Source organism: Scyliorhinus torazame, chromosome 10 (genome assembly GCF_047496885.1).
Source record: "Scyliorhinus torazame isolate Kashiwa2021f chromosome 10, sScyTor2.1, whole genome shotgun sequence".
NCBI classification, from domain to species: Eukaryota; Metazoa; Chordata; class Chondrichthyes; order Carcharhiniformes; family Scyliorhinidae; genus Scyliorhinus; species Scyliorhinus torazame.
This window is the reverse complement of record NC_092716.1, coordinates 233,532,304-233,554,125: the sequence shown is the minus strand read 5'-3', so window position 1 is coordinate 233,554,125 and position 21,822 is coordinate 233,532,304. Positions and strand designations below refer to the sequence as shown.

The window sequence follows — 21,822 nt, the reverse complement described above, 5'->3', positions numbered from 1 at the left end:
CGAGTCTGCACAAGCCCTTGGAAAGAGCACCCCACGCCTCCACCCTATCCCCATAACCCCACCCAACCTTTTTTTTGGACACGAAGGGCAATTTATCATGGCCAATCCACCTAACTTGCACATCTTTGGACTGTGGGAGGAAACCAGTGCACATGGAGGAAACCCACGATGACACGGGGAGAATGTGCAGACTCCGCACAGACAGTGACCCAATCGAACCTGGTACTCTGGAGCTGTGAAGCAACAGCTAACCACTGTGCTACCGTGCTGGCCAGTGAGAACTGTGTAACTTCTGTGTAGCTCTAACTTCTCCAGTAAATAATGGAACTAGAGATTTTAAAGTGCTTGAAGTGTAATGTTTAATATCTAAAGATGCCCAGATTGCCCTCTTCACCTCCCTTATTCATTCATGGATTTTGGGTGTCACTGGTTGGGCCTGCAATTATAGCTCATCCTGAATTGCTCTTGATAAGGTGGTGAGCAGCCTTCTTGAACCGCTGTAGTCCCAGTGGTGTAAGGTACACGCACAGTGCTTTATGGAGGGAGTTCCAGGATTTTAACGGCAACAGTGAAAGAACAGTAATATATGTCCAAGTCAGGATCGTGAGTGACATGGAGAGGAACCTGCAGGTGGTGGTGTTCCCATGTATCTGCTGCCCTTCGTTCTAGAAGCTTGTGTGGGTAGAGGTCAGGCCAGACCCAATGGTGAGGATCTTTGGAGTGTCGGAAATGCCGGAGCTGATGGAGGGGAAGAGAGCCAATGTCTTGGTCTTCGCCTCTCTAATTGCCCGGCGAAGGATATTGCTGGATTGGCGGTCGGGAACACCGCCGGGGGTGGCAGCCTGGCGGAGTCGGGAACGCCGCCGGGGGTGGCAGCCTGGCGGAGTCGGGAACGCCGCCGGGGGTGGCAGCCTGGCTGAGTCGGGAACGCCACCGGGGGTGGCAGCTTGGCTGAGTCGGGAACACCGCCGGGGGTGGCAACCTGGCTGGGGTCTTGTGTTACTTCCTTCGGCTGCAAAAGATCAAGTTTGAGTTGAGGGCATCAGCGGAGGACTTTGAGACACGGTGGGGGCTGTTCATGACAATGTTTGAGGAATTGTTTGTCGCGGGTGGGGCGAGGGGGGAGGAAGAGGGCGAAATGGGGGAAATATGGGACAAACTGAACTATGGGGGTGTTGAGAATGCAATTGATTGCTGTTTTAAAAAATAAATTTAGAGTACCCAATTTTTCTTTTCCCAATTAAGGAGCAATTTAACGTAGCCGATCCACCTAGACTGCACATCTTTTGGGTTGTGGAGGTGAGACCCACGGAGACACGGGGAGAATGTGCAAACTCCACATGGACAGTGACCCGGGGCCGGGATCGAATCTGGGACGTCAGCGCTGTGAGACAGCAGTACTAACCACTGCACCACCGTGCTGCCCTGCAATTGATTTGTATTGTTGTAGTTTTAAGTAGGTTTGGAATAAAATACATTTTTTTAAAAACGCATCTGTGGTCCTTGACCTTCTGAGTAGTAGTGGCCGTGGGTTTAGAAGGTATTGTCGAAGGAACCTTGGTGAGTTTGTGTAGTGCATCTTGTAGATGTACACTGCTGCTACTGCTCACCGGTAGTTGAGAAATTAATGCTTGTGGATGGAGTGCCAATCAAGCAGGCTTTGTCCTGGATGGTATAAAGGTCCTGGAGTGTTGTTGGAGTTGCACTCATCCAGGCAAGGGGAGAATATTCCATCGCAATCCTGACTTGTGCCTTGTAGACAGGCTTTGGGAAGTAGTGAGGTGAGTTACTTGCTGCAGGATTCTCAGCCTCTAATCTGCTCTGGTAACCATAGTTTTTACATAGCTGGCCCAGTTCAGCTTCTGGTCAATGACAATCCCCAGGGTGATGATAGTGGGGGATTAAGCAATGAAAACGCCATTGAACGTCAAGGGGAGATTTTGAATGCAACAAATTATGTAAAGGTTATCGACCAGTTTTCATAGAATTTACAGTGCAGGAGGTCGTCATTCGGCCCATCGAGTCTGCACAGGCCCATGGAAATAACAGCCCACTTAAGCCCACACCCATAACCCAGTAACCCCACCTAACCTTTTTGGACACTAAGGGCAATTTAGCATGGCCAATCCACCTAACCCGCACATCTTTGGACTGAGGGAGGAAACCCACGCAGACACGGGAGAGCATGCAGACTCCGCACAGACAGTGACACAAGCCAGGAATCGAACCTGGGACCCTGGAGCTGTGAAGCAACTGTGCTAACCACTGCGTTACCATGCTGCCCCAAAGTTTTGCTTAACTGTGCAATGAAAATTAAACTTATTGAGGTGAACAAAATAGGGATAATTACAAGAAATATGTTAAATTAAAAGAGATTTAACTGTTCCCGTAATGGCCCCATTAGTAAAATCTCGCTTGTTGGAGATGGTCATTGCCCGACACTTGTTTGACCTGAATGTTACTTGCCAGCCTAGCCGGAATGTTGTCCAGATCTTGTTGCATATGTACAGACTGCTCCTGTATCTGAGGAGTCATGAATGGTTCAGAACGCTGTGCAATCATCAGCCAACATTCTGACCTTCGGAAGGAGGGAATCTGGTGGTGGGTATCTGGAATTCACTGACTGAAAGAGTGGTAGAGGCAGGAACCCTCAAAACATTTAAGAAGCATTTCGGTGAGCACTTACTACAAGGCTATGGACCAAGTGCTGGAAAATGGAATTAGAATAGATAGGTGCTTGACGACGTTGATAGCAGCATGGACACGATGGGTTGAAGGGCCTCTTTCTGTTCTGTAAAACTGAATGACTCAATGGAGCTGAGACCACAAACAGATCAACCAGGATCCTATTGCATTGTGGAGCAGGCTTATAAAGGGCCACAAAGTCTCTCTTGCTCCTAATTCCTCTGTTCTACTCTGGTGTGAAGAATTCCAAAGGTTCACAACACCGAGTGAAAAGGTTTCTCCTCGTCGTAATTGCAGATGGGCAACCTCTTATTTGAGACTGTGTCTCCTAGTTGTAGACCTTCCAACACTTGAATTGTGAAGCCCTTAAGAATTTTATATGCTTCAATTAGATCACCTCTCATTCTTCTAAACACTAGAGAATACAGGTCTGTTCAACTCAAATCTCATCCCAGAAAACAGCCTAGTTTTGAAAAAATTCACTCATGGGGTGTGAGCTTCGCTAGCTAGGCCAACATTTGTTGCTCATCCCTAATTGCCTTTGAGGTGTTGCTGGTGAGCTGCGTTCTTGAACTGCTGCAGTCCACAGTACTGTTAGAGAGTGAGCTCCAGGACTTTGACCCAGCGACAGTGTAGGAACAGCGATATATTTCCAAGTCAGGAAGGTGAGGGGCTTGGAGGGGAACCTCCAGGTGGTGGCGTTCCCAAGTACCTGCTGCCCTTGTCCTTCTAAATGGTTGTGGGTTTGGAAGGGACCGTCTAAGGAGCATTGGTGATTTTTGCAGTGCATCTTGTAGGTGATAAACACTGCTGCCACTGTGTCTCAGTGGTGAAGGGAGTGATTGCTTGTGGATAGAGGGCCAATCAAATGGGCTGCTTTGTCCTGGATGGTGTCAAGCTTCTTGAGTGTTGTTGGAGCTGCACTCATCCAGGCAACTGAAGAATATTCCATCAAACTCATGACTTATGCCTTTTGGATGGTGGACAGGCTTCAGGGAGTCAGGAGGTGAGTTACTCGCCGCAGGATTCCTAGCCTCTGACCTGCTCTGGTAGTCACAGTATTTATATGACTAGTCCAGTTAGTCTCTGGTCAATGGTAGCCCCCAGAATGTTGATAGTGGGGGATTCAGCAATGCCATTGAATATCATGGGGCGATGGTTTGATTCTTTCTCTTATAAGAGATGGCTATGTCCTGGCACTCGCATTGCACAAATGTTACTTACCACTTGTCGGCATAAGCCTGAATATGGTCAAAATCTTGCTGCATTTGGATATGGACTGCTTCAGTATCTGAGTCACGAATGGTGCTCAACATTCAGCGAATATACCCGCTTCTAATCTTATGATGGGAGGAAGGGACTTCCGGTTGCGGCGATGCGGAGCTAAGCCGCACATTTCGGCAGCTCCCGCTTTAACGGACTTTTGGGCTCTCCGGAGGAGCCCCAACGGAAATTTTTTGATTGAATCCCGTGTGGGAAGGTGAAGTAAGGTCCCCCCTTACGTCGAATGGCAGGGATTAGCGGTTGAGCGACGGAAAAAGAGGCTTTGGAGCAGCGGCAAAAACAAGGGGGAAAAACCAAGATGGCGGAGGACGGAGATCGAGCAGCATGGGGGCCGGACCAGCAGGAGTTCCTCAGGCGCTGCGTGGAGGAGCTTAAAAAGGAGGTGCTGGCGCCAATGCTGGTGGTGATCGCGGGGTTGAAGGAGACCCAGAAGGCCCAGGCTGTGGAGCTCCGTGAGGTGAGGGATAAAACTAATGAGAACGAGGACGAGATCCTGGGCCTGGCGGTAAAGATGGAGGCGCACCAGGCGGTGCAAAAGAGGTGGGCCGAGAGACTCGAGGTCCTGGAGAACAGGTCGAGGAGGAAGAATCTCCGGATTCTGGGTCTCCCCGAAGGAGTGGAGTGGGCTGATGCCGGGGCGTATGTGAGCACGATGCTCCATTCGCTGATGGGTGCGGAGGCCTCTCCGAGCCCCCTGGAGCTAGAAGGAGCTCACCGGGTCCTGGCGAGGAGACCCAAGGTTGGCGAGCCGCCAAGGGCGATAGTGGCGAGGTTCCATCGCTTCGCGGACAAAGAGTGTGTCCTGAGATAGGCCAAGAAGGTGCGGAGCAGTAGATGGGAGAATGCGGTGATCCGAGTCTACCAGGACTGGAGTGCGGAGGTGGCAAAGAGGACAGCGGGTTTCAACCGGGCCAAAGCGGTGCTGCATAACAAAAAGTGAGATTCGGAATGCTGCAGCCTGCGCGACTGTGGGTCACTTATCAGGACCGACACCACTATTTCGAAACGCCAGAAGAGGCTTGGACCTTTATCCAAACCAAAAAATTGGACTCGAACTGAGGGGCTGGGGTTGTGGGGGAGATGTTGACTGTATATAGGGTTGTAAATATGGGTAAAGAATGTTTCACGGGTGGGATAATGGATGGGGAAAGAGTTATTTTTTTCTTTTGATGAGATAGTGCGGAATGTGGGCGTCGGTGCTGGAGGGAGGTGAGACTCGGGGATGGGTGAGACTCGGGGATGGGGGAACTGGGATAATGCCGCAACAGGAGCTGCGCCACAGGGGGCGGGGCTGGCTCAGGAAAGCGTGGGCTTTTTCCCGTGCTAGGGAGGGGGGGATGGAGGAAGGTAAGGAGGAGGAGAGATTCCCACACGGGGAGATCAACGGGAAGGCGGGGGAAGCTGGGGTCAGCAGAAGTCAGCTGACTCACGGAAGTAGTATGGGGGGGGGAGCAAAAGAGCTAGATGCGGATCTAGCGGGGAGGGAAGGCGGGGAGGGGGGAGGGAAGGAAGAATAGGGTTGCTGCTGCACTGGCCGAGGGGGAACTGAAAATGGAAGAGGTGGTCGGGGTTCCCCATCTGGGGGACTGGAGGGTGCAGGAGACGCGGGCACGGGACTGGCCTAAGATAGGAGATGGCTAGGTGGCAGGGGAGGGGAGGAGGGGGGTAAGCCCCCCAATCCGGCTGATCACGTGGAATGAGGGGCGCCTAAATGGGCCGGTTAAGAGGGCCCGAGTGTTCGCGCACTTAAAGGCAGACGTGGTCATGCTTCAGGAGACGCATCTGAAGGTGGCAGATCAGGTCAGGTTAAGGAAGGGATGGGTAGGACAGGTGTTCCATTCGGGGCTGGATGCGAAGAATTAGAGGGGTGTCAATACTGGTGGGGAAGCGGGTGTCGTTTGAGGCCAAGAACATAGTACCGGACAATGAAATAGGTGGAGTCAAGGATGGCAGGGGAACTACGGTGCGGATTGCGGTGAAAGTGAATGAGGCATTCAAGGCCTTTTAGGTCCCAGCCCCCAGGGGGAAAAGAGGGGATGCGACGATTCTTGGACCAACTGAGGTTCCAGAGGGTGGAGGAGCGGGAAGTGGCTGGTTTGGGAGCGCCAATTGGGGTGGAGGAGCTGGTTAAAGGACTGGGGAGCATGCAGGCAGGGAAGGGCCCGGGGCCGGATGGGTTCCCGATGGAGTTCTATAGGAAGTATGTAGACCTGTTAGCCGCATTGCTGGTAAGGGCCCTCAATGAAGCAAGGGAGGGGGGGGGGGGGGGGGGCCCTGCCCCCCGACAATGTCGGAGGCGACGATCTCTTTGATGATCCTGAAGCAGGATAAGGACCCACTGCAATGCGGGTCGTATAGACCGAACTCGCTCCTCAACGTAGATGCTAAGTTGCTGGCAAAAATGTTGGCTACGAGGATTGAGGACTGTGTCTCGGGGGTGATTCACGAGGACCAGACGGGATTCGTAAAGGGTAGGCAGCTAAATACCAATGTGCGAAGGCTCCTAAATGTGACAATGATGCCATCGGTGGAGGGAGAGGCGGAGATAGTGGCAGCTATGGACGCGGAGAAGGCATTTGACCGAGTGGAGTGGGCGTATCTCTGGGAAGTGTTGCGGAGGTTTGGGTTTGGAGAGGGGTTTATCAGTTGGGTCAAACTCCTATATAGAGCCCCGGTGGCGAGTGTGGTTACGAATCGGCGGAGGTCGGACTATTTTCGGTTGTATTGAGGGACGAGGCAGGGGTGCCCCCTGTCCCCCTTGTTGTTTGCACTAGCAATTGAACCTTTGGCCATGGTATTAAGGGAGTCTGGGAAATGGAGGGGGGTGGTCCGAGGGGGAGAGGAGCATCGAGTGTCGCTGTGTGCAGACGACCTGTTGCTGTATGTGGCGGACTCAGTGGAGGGGATGGTGGAGGTCATGCAGATCCTAAGGGAGTTTGGGGACTTCTCGGGCTATAAGCTCAATATAGGGAAGAGCGAGCTCTTTGTGGTGCATCCGGGGGATCAGGGAAGAGGGATAGACGAACTACCGCTGAGGGCGGCGGATAGGAGCTTTCGGTACTTGGGGATCCAGGTAGCTAGGAGCTGGGGGGCCCTGCACAAACTTAACTTGACGAGGCTGGTGGAGCAGATGGAGGAGGACTTTAAACGGTGGGTCATGTTGGCGCTCTCGCTGGCGGGCAGTGTACAGTCGATTAAAATGGTGGTCCTTCCGAGGTTTCATTTTTTATTTCAATGCCTTCCAATTGTGATCACCAAGGCCTTTTTTAAGAGGGTAGGCAGGAACATTATGAGCTTTGTGTGGGCGAGTAAGACCCCGAGGGTAAGGAGGGGGTTCCTAGAGCGAAGTAGGGATAGAGGAGGGCTGGCGTTGCCGAATCTGGGTGGCTACTATTGGGCAGCCAACGTGGCGATGATCCGTAAGTGGGTGATGGAGGGGGAGGGGGCGGCATGGAAGAGGTTGGAGATGGCGACCTGCAAAGGAACGAGCCTGGGGGCGCTGGCGACGGCACCGCTGCCGCTCTCGCCGACAAGGTACACCACGAGCCCGGTGGTGACGGCAACGCTAAAGATCTGGGGGCAGTGGAGATGGCACAGGGGTGCGATGGGAGCCTTGGTGTGGTCCCCGATCAGAGACAACCATCGGTTTGTCCCGAGAAGGATGGATGGGGGGGGTTTCAGAGCTGGCATAGGGCAGGGATTAAAAGAATGGGGGACCTGTTCATTGATGGGACGTTTGCGAGCTTAGGGGCGCTGGAGGAGAAGTTTGGGCTACCCCCAGGAAACGCTTTCAGGTACATGCAAGTAAGGGCGTTTGTGAGGGAATTCCCGCTGCTCCCGGCACAGGGGATTCAAGACAGGGTGATTTGGGGCGTATGGGTAGGAGAGGGCAAGGTGTTGGCGATATACCAGGAGATGAAAGAAGAGGGCGAGGCTTTGGTAGAGGAGCTGAAGGGTAAATGGGAAGAGGAGCTGGGGGAGGAGATTGAGGAGGGGCTGTGGGCTGATGCCCTAAGTAGCGTTAATTCCTCTTACTCGTGTGCCAGGCTCAGCCTGATATAGTTTAAGGTAGTTCACAGCGCGCACATGACGGGGGCAAGGCTGAGTAGGTTCTTTGGGGTGGAGGACAGATGTGGGAGATGTCCATATGTCTTGGTCATGCCCGGCACTGGAGGGGAGTTGCGAGAACAGTATCTAAGGTGGTGAAAGTCCGGGACAAGCCAAGCTGGGGGCTAGCACTATTTGGAGTAGTGGACGAGCCGGGAGTGCAGGAGGCGAAAGAGGCCGGTATTCTGGTCTTTGCGTCCCTAGTAGCCCGGCGAAGGATCTTGTTAATGTGGAAGGGGGCGAAGCCCCCAGCGTGGAAGCCTGGATAAATGATATGGCAGGATTTATCAAGTTGGAGAGGATAAAGTTTGCCTTGAGAGGGTCTGCGCGCAGGGGTTCTACAGGCGGTGGCAACCGTTCCTAGACTATCTCGCGGAGCGTTAGATGAAGGTCGGACAGCAGCAGCAGCAACCCGGGGGGGGGGGGGGGGGGTTCTGAGCAAGAAAATACATGAATGATCCGGAAAACTGAAACTCCTTGATGGCAAACTTGGGTCAAATGCTACCTTGAAATCAAGGGCAATCACTCCCGCCTCATCTCTTTTGTCCATCTTTGAACCAAAATTGTAATGAGGTTATGAGTGGTTCTGGCAGAACTCAAAGTGAGCGTCAGCAAGATTATTGCCGAGCAAGTGCCACTTGAAACTTGGTTACACACTGACAAAGGCAATATCCCAGGTCAAGAGGCCAAACTGTATGCACAGGTGTGGTTTTACTGAGACTCATTCAATGGTAATAAGAGGTCTTCGTTCCTATACTCCATTCTCTTTGCAACAAAGGGTAACATACCATTTGCTTTTCTAATTATTTGCTGTATTTGAAGGTCATTCTGAACACCGATGTTTTCTATTTTTCCTACAAAAGTGATAACTTCACATTTCGCCACAATATCTGCCCTCTGCCATGTTCTTGCCCCCTCACTTAACTCTGTTCTCCTCACAGCTTATATTCCCACCTAATTTTATATGATGAACACACCTGGATCAATGCCACTTGTGCCACTCATCTAAGTTATTGTTATAAATTATGAATAGCTGAGGCTCGAGCATGGACTCATGCTCTTCTCACTCAAAAATAACTTAAAAATAGCCCCTTCATTCCCATTCTGCTTTCTATCCATTTATCAATCCTCAACCTATGGTAATCTTACTCCCCAATGCCTTGAACCTTACTGCGGTGCAATGATGCATTTTGTGGCACGTTTTCAAAACCTTTTTGAAAATCCTAAAAAACTACATCCACTGTTTCTCCCTTATATACCATCCTAGTCATAACCTCGAAGATTTGTCAAATATGCTTTGCTATTTATACATTGGCATTGACTCTGCCCATACAGGTCATGTGAAATCGTGGTCTGTTGGGGTGGGGGGGCGGTGCAGTTGGTGGTGGATGCCAGGCTGAAGGTGTGCTTAAATTGCCAAATACTCTTGCACCAGCCAAGGCTAAACTGGGTTACCATGCATACATATTCAGTGAAATAAATAGGAATTAAGCTAAATAAAGCCGTGCAAGGTGGGAGAACTCATTTTATTTTGCCCAGCTTGCAAGAATTGACATAGTCAAAAGAAAACTGCAAGTTAGGAAAGTTTTTGTCTATGGGAAGAGACTACAGATAGATGTATGCGCTTACATGCCTTCATGCAAGAAAAAAACCCACAGCATTGTCATTAAAAAACAGCTGGCGGCCCATCTTTCTGATCTAGATGATAAATGAAAATACTTTTGCAAGAATTCATGGCAGAAACATTCGCTACACACGCCTGTGGATTGCAAACCACTTCAGTGAGACGATGGAAGCTAAAATGCCACACCTCTGTCCCAAACAAATCTATTAGGAAAGCTCATTGACATTTCATCAGCCAACTGGCTTGAACACCTCTGTAGTTGTAAACTCAAACACTGTGTACCTCACTGCTGATGGTGGTTATCTCAGTGGACTTATGGCTCTCTTGCTCCTCAAGACATGGAAATTTCCCTTCATAATACATCTGTAGCAACTCCATAGCTCGGCTTCCATATCCCATCTAACCATAGGAACAAAGAGAGAGAAAAACAATAAAGACGTTAATGGATTATGGCAAACAGTGCTTACATTTTGATGCCTGAAATTGTGGAATTAGCACTTAAAAGTTTTAAACCCTGAAGGGAATCTGTCTGTATCCTTTCCTCGGATTTATTTTTAATTGACTATTTTCAAATTTAATCCATTCTCCTTCTTCATGTCTGCTGAGAGCTTCAATTTAATTAAGCTTGCGTTGGATCAGCACAATTCTTGGAGCCATAATTTCCTAACATAAGTACCCTATTAGTTCTTGTGAAGAAAGTGCTCTTATAGGTGTATGGGGTTAATTACATCAGCACCAATAGGACTGAACATCAGTAAAACAAAAGCAAAATACTGCGGATGTTGGAGATCTGAAATAAAAACAGCAAGTGCTGGACAATACCCCGTTCTGAAGAAGCGTTACATTGGAATCAAAACTCTGTTTCTCTCTCCACAGACGCTGCCAGACTTGCTGAGTTTTCCAGCACTTTTTGCTTTAATATTGTGACTTAGCATCAGAGTGGTTTATACATTCAGTCAACTGTGAGGCAAGTATAAATGCAGCCTTTACTGACTTGGGAAAAGCAGTTGACCGGCCTTTGAGCTCAGCACTGAATTAACAGAATTAACACTTCTTCAGTGTTTCCCTCCCTACCCCCTCCTCTAACCAAAAAAAAACAACCGCTGTAAGGATCAAGAGGAAGGCTCGAGGGCAGGTAGAAGTGGAAAGTTGAACCGTGAAGTCACAGCCTGCAGGTAAGGGGTTGGCTGATGACTGGTAAGTAGTTTTTATTTATTTTCCCTCAGGTGTTATCGTGCAGGGAGCAGAGGTTGCTGAGTGAGTGCTTGCTGAGAAGGGGAGTGAATAACAGGTAAGCTCTTTCTTTCTGGTTTTTTTTATCTAGAGGGGATGACAGGGAAGGTACTGCAATGTTCCTCCTGCAGAATGTTTGAGGTGAGGGACGCCGTCAGTGTCCCTGCTGATTTCATCTGTGGGAAGTGCACCCATCTCCAGCTCCTCAGAAACCGCGTTAGGGAACTGGAGCTGGAGTTGGATGAACTTCGGATCATTCGGGAGGCAGAGGTGGTCATAGATAGAAGCTTCAGGGATGTAGTTACTCCGAACAATAAAGATAGATGGGTGACGGTGAGAGGGGCTGGGAGGAAGCAGTCAGTACAGGGATCCCCTGTGGCCGTTCCCCTGAGTATACCGCTTTGGATACTGTTGGGGGGGGGGAAAAGAGGGACTTACCAGGGTTAAGCCATGGGGTACAGGTCTCTGGCACAGTCTGTCCCTGTTGCTCAGAAGGGAAGGGGGGAGAGGAGTAGAGCATTAATCATTGGAGGCTCCATAGTTAGGGGGATAGATAGGAGATTCTGTAGGAACGAGAGAGAATCACGGTTGGTGTGTTGCCTCCCAGGTGCCAGGGTGCGTGATGTCTCGGATCGTGTTTTCGGGATCCTTAAGGGGCAGCACCAAGTCGTGGTCCACATAGGTACCAACGACACAGGTAGGAAAAGGGATGGGGATGTAGGGCAGGAATTCAGGGAGCTAGGGTGGTAACTTAGATCTAGGACAAACAGAGTTATTATCTCTGGGTTGTTACCCGTGCCACGTGATAGTGAGACGAGGAATAGAGAGAGAGAGAGAGAGAGAGAGAGAGAGAGGAGTTGAACACGTGGCTACAGGGATGGTGCAGGAGGGAGGGTTTCAGATTTCTGGATAATTGGGGCTCATTCTGGGGTCGGTGGGACCTCTACAAACGGGATGGTCTGCACCTGGACCAGACGGGTACAAATATTCTGGGGGGGGGGAAATTTGCGAATGCTCTTCGGGAGGGTTTAAACTAGTTCAGCAGGGGCTTGGGAACCTGAATTGTAGCTCCAGTATACAGGAGGTTGAGAGTAGTGAGGTCATGAGTAGGGTTTCAAAGTTGCAGGAGTGTACCGGCAGGCAGGAAGGTGTTTTAAAGTGTGTCTTCTTCAATGCCAGGAGCATCCGGAATAAGGTGGGTGCACTTGCGGCATGGGTTGGTACCTGGGACTTCGATGTTGTGGCCATTTCGGAGACATGGATAGAGCAGGGACAGGAATGGTTGTTGCAGGTGCCGGGATTTAGATATTTCAGTAAACTCGGGGAAGGTGGTAAAAGAGGGGGAGGGGTGGCATTGTTAGTCAAGGACAGTATTACGGTAGAAGAAAGGACGTTTGATGAGGACTCGTCTACTGAGGTAGTATGGGCTGAGGTCAGATACAGGAAAGGAGAGGTCACCCTGTTAGGGGTTTTCTATAGGCCTCCGCAAAGTTCCAGAGATGTAGAGGAGAGGATTGCAAAGATGATTCTGGATAGGAGCAAAAGCAACAGGGTAGTTGTTATGGGGGACTTTAACTTTCCAAATATTGACTGGAAACGCGATAGTTTGAGTACATTAGATGGGTCCGTTTTTGTCCAGTGTGTGTAGGAGGGTTTCCTGAAGCAGTATGTAGATAGGCCAACGAGAGGTGAGGCCATATTGGATTTGGTACTGGGTAATGAGTCAGGACAGGTGTTAGATTTGGAGGTAGGTGAGCACTTTGGTGATAGTGACCACAATTCGATTAAGTTTACTTTTGTGATGAAAAGGGATAGGTATATACCGCAGGGCAAGAGTTATATGTGGGGGAAAGGCAATTATGATGCAATGAGGCAAGACTTAGGATACATCGGATGGAGAGGAAAACTGCAGGGGATGGGCACAATGGAAATGTGTAGCTTGTTCAAGGAACAGCTACTGCGTGTCCTTGATAAGTATGTACCTGTCAGGCAGGGAGGAAGTGGTCGAGTGAGGGAACCGTGGTTTACTAAAGCAGTCGAAACACTTGTCAAGAGGAAAAAGGAGACTTATGTAAAGATGAGACACGAAGGTTCAGTTAGGGCGCTCGAGAGTTACAAGTTAGCTAGGAAGGACCTAAAGAGAGAGCTAAGAAGAGCCAGGAGGGGACATGAGAAGTCTTTGGCAGATAGGATCAAGGATAACCCTAAAGCTTTCTATAGATATGTCAGGAATAAAAGAACGACTAGGGTAAGAGTAGGGCCAGTCAAGGACAGTAGTGGGAAGTTGTGCTTGGAGTCCGAGGAGATAGGAGAGGTGCTAAATGAATATTTTTCGTCAGTATTCACACAGGAAAAAGACAATGTTGTCGAGGAGAGTACTGAGATTCAGGCTACTAGACTAGAAGGGCTTGAGGTTCATAAGGAGGAGGTGTTAGCAATTCTGGAAAGTGTGAAAATAGATAAGTCACCTGGGCCGGATGGGATTTATCCTAGGATTCTCTGGGAAGCTAGGGAGGAGATTGCTGAGCCTTTGGCCTTGATCTTTAAGTCATCTTTGTCGACAGGAATAGTGCCAGAAGACTGGAGGATAGCAAATGTTGTCCCCTTGTTCAAGAAGGGGAGTAGAGATAACCCCGGTAACTGTAGACCAGTGAGCCTTACTTCTGTTGTGGGAAAAATCTTGGAAAGGTTTATAAGAGATAGGATGTATAATCATCTGGAAAGGAATAATTTGATTAGAGATAGTCAACACGGTGTTGTGAAGGGTAGGTCATGCCTCACAAACCTTATTGAGTTCTTTGAGAAGGTGACCAAACAGGTGGATGAGGGTAAAGCAGTTGATGTGGTGTATATGGATTTCAGTAAAGCGTTTGATAAGGTTCCCCATGGTAGGCTACTGCAGAACATACGGAGGCATGGGATTCAGGGTGATTTAGCAGTTTGGATCAGAAATTGGCTAGCTGGCAGAAGACAAAGGGTGGTGGTTGATGGGAAATGTTCAGACTGGAGTCCAGTTACTAGTGGTGTACCACAAGGATCTGTTTTGGGGCCACTGCTGTTTGTCATTTTTATAAATGACCTGGAGGAGGGCGTAGAAGGATGGGTGAGTAAATTTGCAGATGACACTAAAGTCGGTGGAGTTGTGGACAGTGCGGAAAGATGTTACAAGTTACAGAGGGACATAGATGAGCTGCAGCGCTGGGCTGAGAGGTGGCAAATGGAGTTTAATGCAGAAAAGTGTGAGGTGATTCATTTTGGAAGGAATAACAGGAAGACCGAGTACTGGGCTAATGGTAAGATTCTTGGCAGTGTGGATGAGCAGAGAGATCTCGGTGTCCATGCACATAGATCCCTGAAAGTTGCTACCCAGGTTGAGAGGGTTGTCAAGAAGGCGTACGGTGTGTTAGCTTTTATTGGTAGAGGGATTGAGTTTAGGAGCCATGAGGTCATGTTGCAGCTATACAACACTCTGGTGCGGCCGCATTTGGAGTATTGCGTGCAATTCTGGTTGCCGCATTATAGGAAGGATGTGGAAGCATTGGAAAGGGTGCAGAGGAGCTTTACCAGAATGTTGCCTGGTATGGAGGGAAGATCTTATTAGGAAAGGCTGAGGGACTTGAGGCTGTTTTCGTTAGAGAGAAGAAGGTTAAGAGGTGACTTAATTGGGGCATACAAGATGATCAGAGGATTGGACAGGGTGGACAGTGAGAGCCTTTTTCCACGGATGGTGATGTCTAGCACGAGGGCACATACCTTTAAATTGAGGGGAGATAGATATAAGACAGATGTCAGAGGTAGGTTCTTTACTCAGAGAGTAGTAAGGGCGTGGAATGCCCTGCCTGCAACAGTAGTGGACTCGCCAACACTAAGGACATTCAAATGGTCATTGGATAGACATATGGACAATAAGGGAATAGTGTAGATGGGCTTTAGAGTGGTTTCATAGGTCGACGCAACATCGAGGGCCGAAGGCCCTGTTCTGCGCTGTAATGTTCCATGTTCTAACAGCGCTCACCACTGACTCTGAAGAAAGTTACCCATATGATCACGCGAGCCCCCCGTTGTGAAATCAGCCATGATTGAATGGTGGAGTGGACTCGATGGGCCGAATGGCCTTACTTCCGCTCCTATGTCTTATGGTCCTCAATGAATGCTTCTTTCTGGTGTCAGGCCAAGAGGATCTTCAAGCATCCAGCAACAGTGCTGTCATCAGGTAAGGTAAGAAGCCAATCACACTGTAGTACCCTCACAGGAAGCAAAAACCACTGATTCACTTTCACTTTTTATGAACAGTTAAATAAATGATTGGGGCTTACTCATGGGATTATGGTAGAAGTTGAAATACCATTAAAAAAAAGCTTACACACAATGGAAATTGTGACTTTTTAAAAATCATGATGTAGTAATTTGATTGTTGTTACAATTGGAAAGTAAGCCAATCCATGCTCTGTTTAATTGAAACGAATGGGAAGATTTTAATCTCAGTTCCTAACATAAAACTCTCCTGGAGAGCTACAAGAATATGGGAATACGAGCCTATGGTATGCAACGGAAGTACAAACATGTATTTACAAGAGCGATAAACTCCATGGGAAAGTGTGCACTCTAACCTGTATGCATGGTGTTTTAAATTTTAAAAAGCAGCAACCTTAACTTAATCTCCAAGAATCAACTTTACAACAGTTTATCAAAACAGTAAAGTACATTTGCCTTTCAAAAGAAATCATACCATTCATCTGGACACGATTCAACATTCATTGACAGTAAGATATTACTTTGCACCACATTAGTGCAGATGAGATTAGTGCACAACCAGATAAATGAAGATATTTTAATATTCTTCCTTTAAAGAAAAAGACCATTACCCCTTGGTAATCTGGGTGCACAGCAATTCGGACAATGCGTCCTCCAGACAAGCTTCCAAAGTCAGGATCCTGAAACTATATTAAAAAAATAGTTTAGTTAACTACAACACTTGTAATTTAGTAGTCAGGAGACTCAGCTTTACTTTTATTGGATTGGAAGTCACAGCGAGATGAATCAGTTAAATGAGGTTAAAAGTTCTCTCTGTTGTACAGCGCAATATCTAGTAGATAGATATCAAAGCAAGTTCGCCAGTGCTTTAATGAGTGAAGGCACTGTGCTACCGAGCAGAGGTCTAAGACTAATCCCTGGTCTGGAATAACATCTCCGATTTCAGCCAACAAAGGCGAGGTGAAGGAGGGAAGAGTCCCAAATACTATGCCCAGTTCCTAGGGAAAGGTGCCTGTTTATGAATATAGGACAAGAACAGGATTAATGTGACGGAGATAATCTCCACGTTACATAGTTATAACTTTTGCTAAACATGAGGGTGTTCCACAAAGATCTGTGCTAAAGCATACGCGAAAATCTCTATCCATTACTTAGATGAGAAGGCCGAGTGCAACGTAGCCAGGTTTGTTGAGAATACAAAGTCAGACTGAAAAGTAAGCTGCGAGGAGGATACAAAAAGATTTAAGAAGGTTAAATGATTTGACAGAAACATAGTAGATGGGATGTAATGTGAAGTATCTACCTTGGTAGGAAAAGTGGACTTTTTTTTTTTAAATGGTGAAACACTAGAAAATGTTGGTATTCCGAAGAATGTGTTATTTGTACATCAATTGGGTGCTAATATTTTAAAATTCTCTCAGAATGTGGGCATCGCTGGCTAGGCCATTTGTTGCCCATCTCTAAATGCCATTGAGAAAGTGGTGGCGAGCTGCTTTCTTGAACTGCTGCAGTCTATGTGCTGTCGGTACACCCACAGTGCTCTCCTGAAGAGAGATCCAGGATTTTGCCCTAGCAACAATGAAGGAACGGCAATATAGTCCCAAGTCAGGATGGTGGGTGGCCTGGAAAGGAACTTGCATGGGAACACCACTATCTGCTGCCCATGTTCTTCTGAGTGGTAGATGTCACAGGTTTCAAAGGTGCTTTTGAATGAGTCTTGGCGAGTTGCTGCAGTGCATCTTGCAGATGGTACACACTGCTGTCATTGTGCTTTGGTGTGGAGGGAAAATTCCCATCCTCTGACTTGCTCTTGCAGCTAATGTATTCATATGGCTAGTCCAGTTCAGTTTCTAGTCAATGATCACCTCCAGCATGCAGATAGTGGGGGATTCAGCAATGGTAATGCCTTTGAATGTCAAGGGGAGTATATTAGATTCTCTCTTGTTAGAGATGGTCATTGCTTAGCACTTGTGTGGTGTGAATGTTTAAGGTAGCGGATGTCGTGCCAATTAAGAGTGCTGCTGCTTTGTCCTGGGTGGTGCCCAGCTTTGTGCATGTTGTTGAGGTTGCACTCTTCAAGACAAGTGGAGAGTATTCCATCACATTCCTGACTTGCTTATAGGTAACAGACAGGCTTTGGGGAGTCATGCAGTAGGTCTAAATAAGGAATCTGGATCGGCGCAGGCTTGGTGGGCCGAAGGGCCTGTTCCTGTGCTGTAACGTCCTTTGTCATTGATGAAGCAGCTGATGATGATTGGGTCGAGGAGACTGAAAGGAACACCTGCAATGATGTCCCAGGACTGAGATGACTGATCTCCAAAAGCCATAACTCTCATCCTCTGTGCTGCGTATGACTCTAATTGATGGCGAGTTTTTCTCCTGATTCCCACTAACTTCAGCTTTGCTAGGGCTCCTTGAAGCCATACTCTATCAAGTGCAACCTTGATGTCAAGGGCAGTCACTCTCACCTCGAGTAGACTAATGGAGCATAAAAGGCTGGATTGAAGTTGCTCTGCTTTTTATGGCCAGGACAAACCCAACACTTATCCATACCACTGGGTATATGCAGGTGTTGCAGCTGCACTAGAACAGCTTGGCTAGGGGCACAGCAAGTTCTGGAGCACACTTGTTCAGTACCATTGCCGGAATGTTGTCAGGCCCATAACCTTTGTTGTATTCATGGGGTTGGTATTAACTGGGGACTTACCTGTATTCATACCTAAAGGAGAAAATTGAAAGATGACTTGTTCAAAGTGCAGGACATGTAAACCTGTTATTCGTAAATAAAAGTTAAGTGTATAAAGGCTGCACTCCAGTGTTCTATCCTTCACAAACTGGTTGTGCAAGTTAGAAAAATCTGGGTATCCTGCACACAAATCGCAAAGGTACAATGCACTTGCAGCATGAAATTGGAAGTCTTCTGCAGTCTGTCAAATGGAATAGTCAAGCGTGACAGATACTTTTTTTAAATATAAATTTAGAGTACCCAATTATTTTTCTCCAATTAAGGGGAAATTTAGCGTGGCCAATCCACCTACCCTGCATATTTTTGGGTTGTGGGGGAGACACAGACACGGGGAGAATGTGCAAACCCCACAAGGACAGTGACCCGGGGCCGGAATAGAATCTGGGTCCTCAGCGTTGTGAGGCAGCAGTGCTGACCACTGCACCGCCCGAAGCAGGACAGATACATAAGTGTCCACCATCCTACCTGCTCTGACACAGTCCAGGGAATGAGATCTCCAAATGCTTTCTTCCCACGGGAGAGGCTGTTCATTACAGACTGACGAGAGATCTCTCCCTCAAGGGCAACCTGACAAGGACAAAGGGGAAAAAATTACTTGTATTTCCAGTATCAGTTTATGGAAATGAAATGAAAATCGCTTATTGTCACAAGTAGGCTTCAAATGAAGTTACTGTGAAAAGCCCCTAGTCGCCACATTCCGGTGCCTGTTCGGGGAGGCTGTTACGGGAATTGAACCGATTTAGCCCTGTGCTAAACAGCCCCTCTTTAAAGATCTTTAATGAAGGCAAGAATTGTAACATCATCTTCCATAACACCAATATTCATTGCACTTCAGATACACCACAAGAGTTAACTGGAAATTACACAAGAGATGCAGTGCCCTTTGTAAGGCCGTTATTGTAGTGCTCTGAAAGCCCAAATCATGGATATTTGTGTTTTATATGGTCAACGAACAAAGGCATGCCAGACAGATAAGCATGTCAGGAATCAGAGGGAGTTTGAAGTGATTTATTTTTGCATTGTTGGATGTTAGAAATAAGGCATAGATTTAAGTAAATTTAATTTAGTGTTATTGTGTAGGAAAGGGTAAGACTCTAGTTAGATTCATGTTAAACAAAGGTGTTTTCATGTATGGAGGTTGTTGGTTTCAGTTCAAGCTGTTTCTACTGTGCTGAGAGAGTTTATGTCAGGGAAAATAAACACAAGTTTGGAGAAAGAATGAGCTGTTGCTTGGCAACCAGGAGCCACCTTTAAGAAAAAGCTTTTTCTGAGTGTGTTTAACTGAACTCAAAAGGCATTTGGAGCTATGTTGCTTGAAAATGATCAGTTCTCAGATCAGCTAGAAGCAAGAAAACCATACCATGGAGCAAGAGAGCAAATCCAAAGAAGCTAAAGGTCAGTTAGTTTTAGAAATTAAAGAATGAAAAGAAGTTTCCAGGAAGAATAAAGTAAAAAGGAACAAAGAGGAACTGCAATTTGAATAGGGTACTGTTTGTTGAAGTAAAAGTCAGACTGGAGCAGAGCTGATGAGGTTGGCCAGAGAAAAGCCACAAATCTGAAGCAATCGTAAAGTTTGGTGCCATTATTTCCAGTCATTGAAACAATACTATTCTTTTTGGGACTAAGTAGTTGAGGGTGTTTGTGGAAGTTTGGATACACATAGCAATTCAAGACAAAAGATATTGAAAGGAGAGTTGGAAAACCAGGAGGCGGATCATCGTGAAAACAGTTGAGAGAAAGCTTTGTTTGAAAGGAGAGTTGAGAATCTTGGTGGTGGATCCTTGATGAACAGCTGAGGGAAAGGATTGTCTGAAATAAGATTTTAAAACATGTCTTTTTGAGAGTGGAGTTCAGAAACACCCGTGTGGCAATCATCTGGGGGGAATTTCAGAAGAAATCCACAGTAGATCCATTGAGTGGCTTCTGGCACTAGGTTTTAGAGTGAGATGTTGTCTGACCACAGTCCGCCACAGGGACTGTATGATTATTGAGAACATTATTATAGCATAAGGTATATCGTGTAACCCGTGTTATCCTTGAAATCTGTGTCCATTTGTGAAGATGTGGGGGGAGTGAAGTAGTATTGTATCATAGTAAAACCTTTGCTGTTTACGAAACGTTTTCTCTTGTTGGTAAAAGCTAATCAACAGTTCTGTGACACTGTTCCTTCACTTTTTCAAAAAATAGTAAAAATTGCAGTCTTTTGAACCAGGGTCCCATTCTAGGGCCTTCCCGTCCATTAGTAACTCCAAGTGAAATCGTAAAAAAACACCAGAATCAGATCGCCAACTATATCTGCAGGTCAAAAAAGATAATATCCACCCTCACATCCAAATTAACCTTTAGAAAAGTGTTCCAATTCTATACTACATCATCTCTTCAGCATTTATTCATTTATATTCTTACATATACAACTTTAAGTAACCACATTTCTTTAAATATTTCCATCAGACAACATTAACTTAGAAAAGTATTCTCCCCCTTCCCACTGAACTACCAGTGCGATGCCTAACATGGGTGAGAGTTTGCCTCAATAAACCAGAAGAAAGTAAATCATCTGAACGCAGATAATCTTGAGTTGGCATTTGACCAAAGCACTAGGATAGGAAAATGCCTCTTTCTATTGTTTATGGTTTCTCTGAATGTGGCTGTGGTCACATTAATCTGTGATGTCCACTAAGAAATGTATAGAAGTGCAACAAAGTTATTTCATTTACAAACTTTCAACATCCAGGAAAAAAAGTGATGCTGAGCTGAAGAACATATACTGCTTGCCTCTGTGATGCTGTCCTTTCACTAATTAGAAATGACGGAGGTCAAATTGCAGATAGATATGGCTGTACAAACATTTAATATGTACGGATGGTAATTTGAAAAAAGATCGAATTGTGATAGCAGTTCAGAGAAGGTTCACTCGTCTCATTCTTTGGGTGAAGGGGTTATCTTATGAGAAAAGGTTAAACAGGGTAGGGCCAAACCCATTGCAGTTAGTAGAATGAGAGGGGATCTTCGTGAAACACAAATTCCTGAACAAATGTAGCAGGGTGATTACTGGGAGGATGTTTCTATTTGTGGGGGAGACTAGAACCTGGGCATACAGGTTAAGAATAAGAGGTCTCCCTTTTAAGATGGAGATGAGGAGAAATGTTTTCTCAGAGTCTGTGGAATTCTTCTGCCCAGAACGCAGTGGGGGCTGGAGCATTGAATTTATTCAAAGCGGAGTTAGATAGATTTTTGATAGACAAGGGAGTCAAAAGCTATGGGGAGTAGACAGGAAAATAGAGTTGAGGCCACAACAAGATCAACCAAGAGCTTATCAAATGGCAGAGCAGGCTCAAAGGGCCGAATCCCCAATCCTGTTCCGAAGTCCTATTTAACTCATCTCCATGAAAATCACACAAAGGTGCTAACATCACATTGCATGAAATGGAATAAAGAATGGTATACAAATTTGGCCATGCGAGTAAATTTTAAACAACAGTGTGCTGCAGCATTTGGTTGGATATTGTTAACTTATAAGTGTATGTTTATCAGTGACCATAGTATTGCACATTACCTGAATGACAGCAAGCACTTCTGGCAGTGAATTCTGAGTAGGCTGAACAGGAGGCAGCAGGCAGAAAAGATGGTGAGCGGGAGCATCAGAAAGTAATTGAAGGTCATTAGGGCTGTTCTGTAAAGATTTTTTAAAAAACTTTTAATCTCTTACAAAAAATAACCTTAATACCTTCACATGTAATGAAGAATTAAAAGATGTCTTAAATGTAGAGGAACCCCTGGAAGCCTCTTTTAAAGCATACACTTGTTTAGTGGTCACCTAGAAAAAATGTATTCTGGATACGCAACACTTATGACTGAAGTGGAGAATCATACTAATGCTTTGTGGTAC

General features: G+C 46.9%; 1 protein-coding gene across 1 annotated transcript in view; it reads right to left on the bottom strand.

The window, feature by feature from the left end:
• The window catches only part of nat10 (N-acetyltransferase 10), a 122,671-nt gene that overhangs the window by 31,685 nt on the left and 69,164 nt on the right, over window positions 1-21,822 (bottom strand). Inside the window, exons 16-19 of the mRNA XM_072466582.1 lie at window positions 21,490-21,606; window positions 18,399-18,500; window positions 15,799-15,873; window positions 9,983-10,099 (exon numbers count right to left, since the gene is read on the bottom strand). Of these exons, the coding sequence (XP_072322683.1) occupies window positions 9,983-10,099; window positions 15,799-15,873; window positions 18,399-18,500; window positions 21,490-21,606 (411 nt within the window). The remainder of the gene's footprint in view (window positions 1-9,982; window positions 10,100-15,798; window positions 15,874-18,398; window positions 18,501-21,489; window positions 21,607-21,822) is intronic.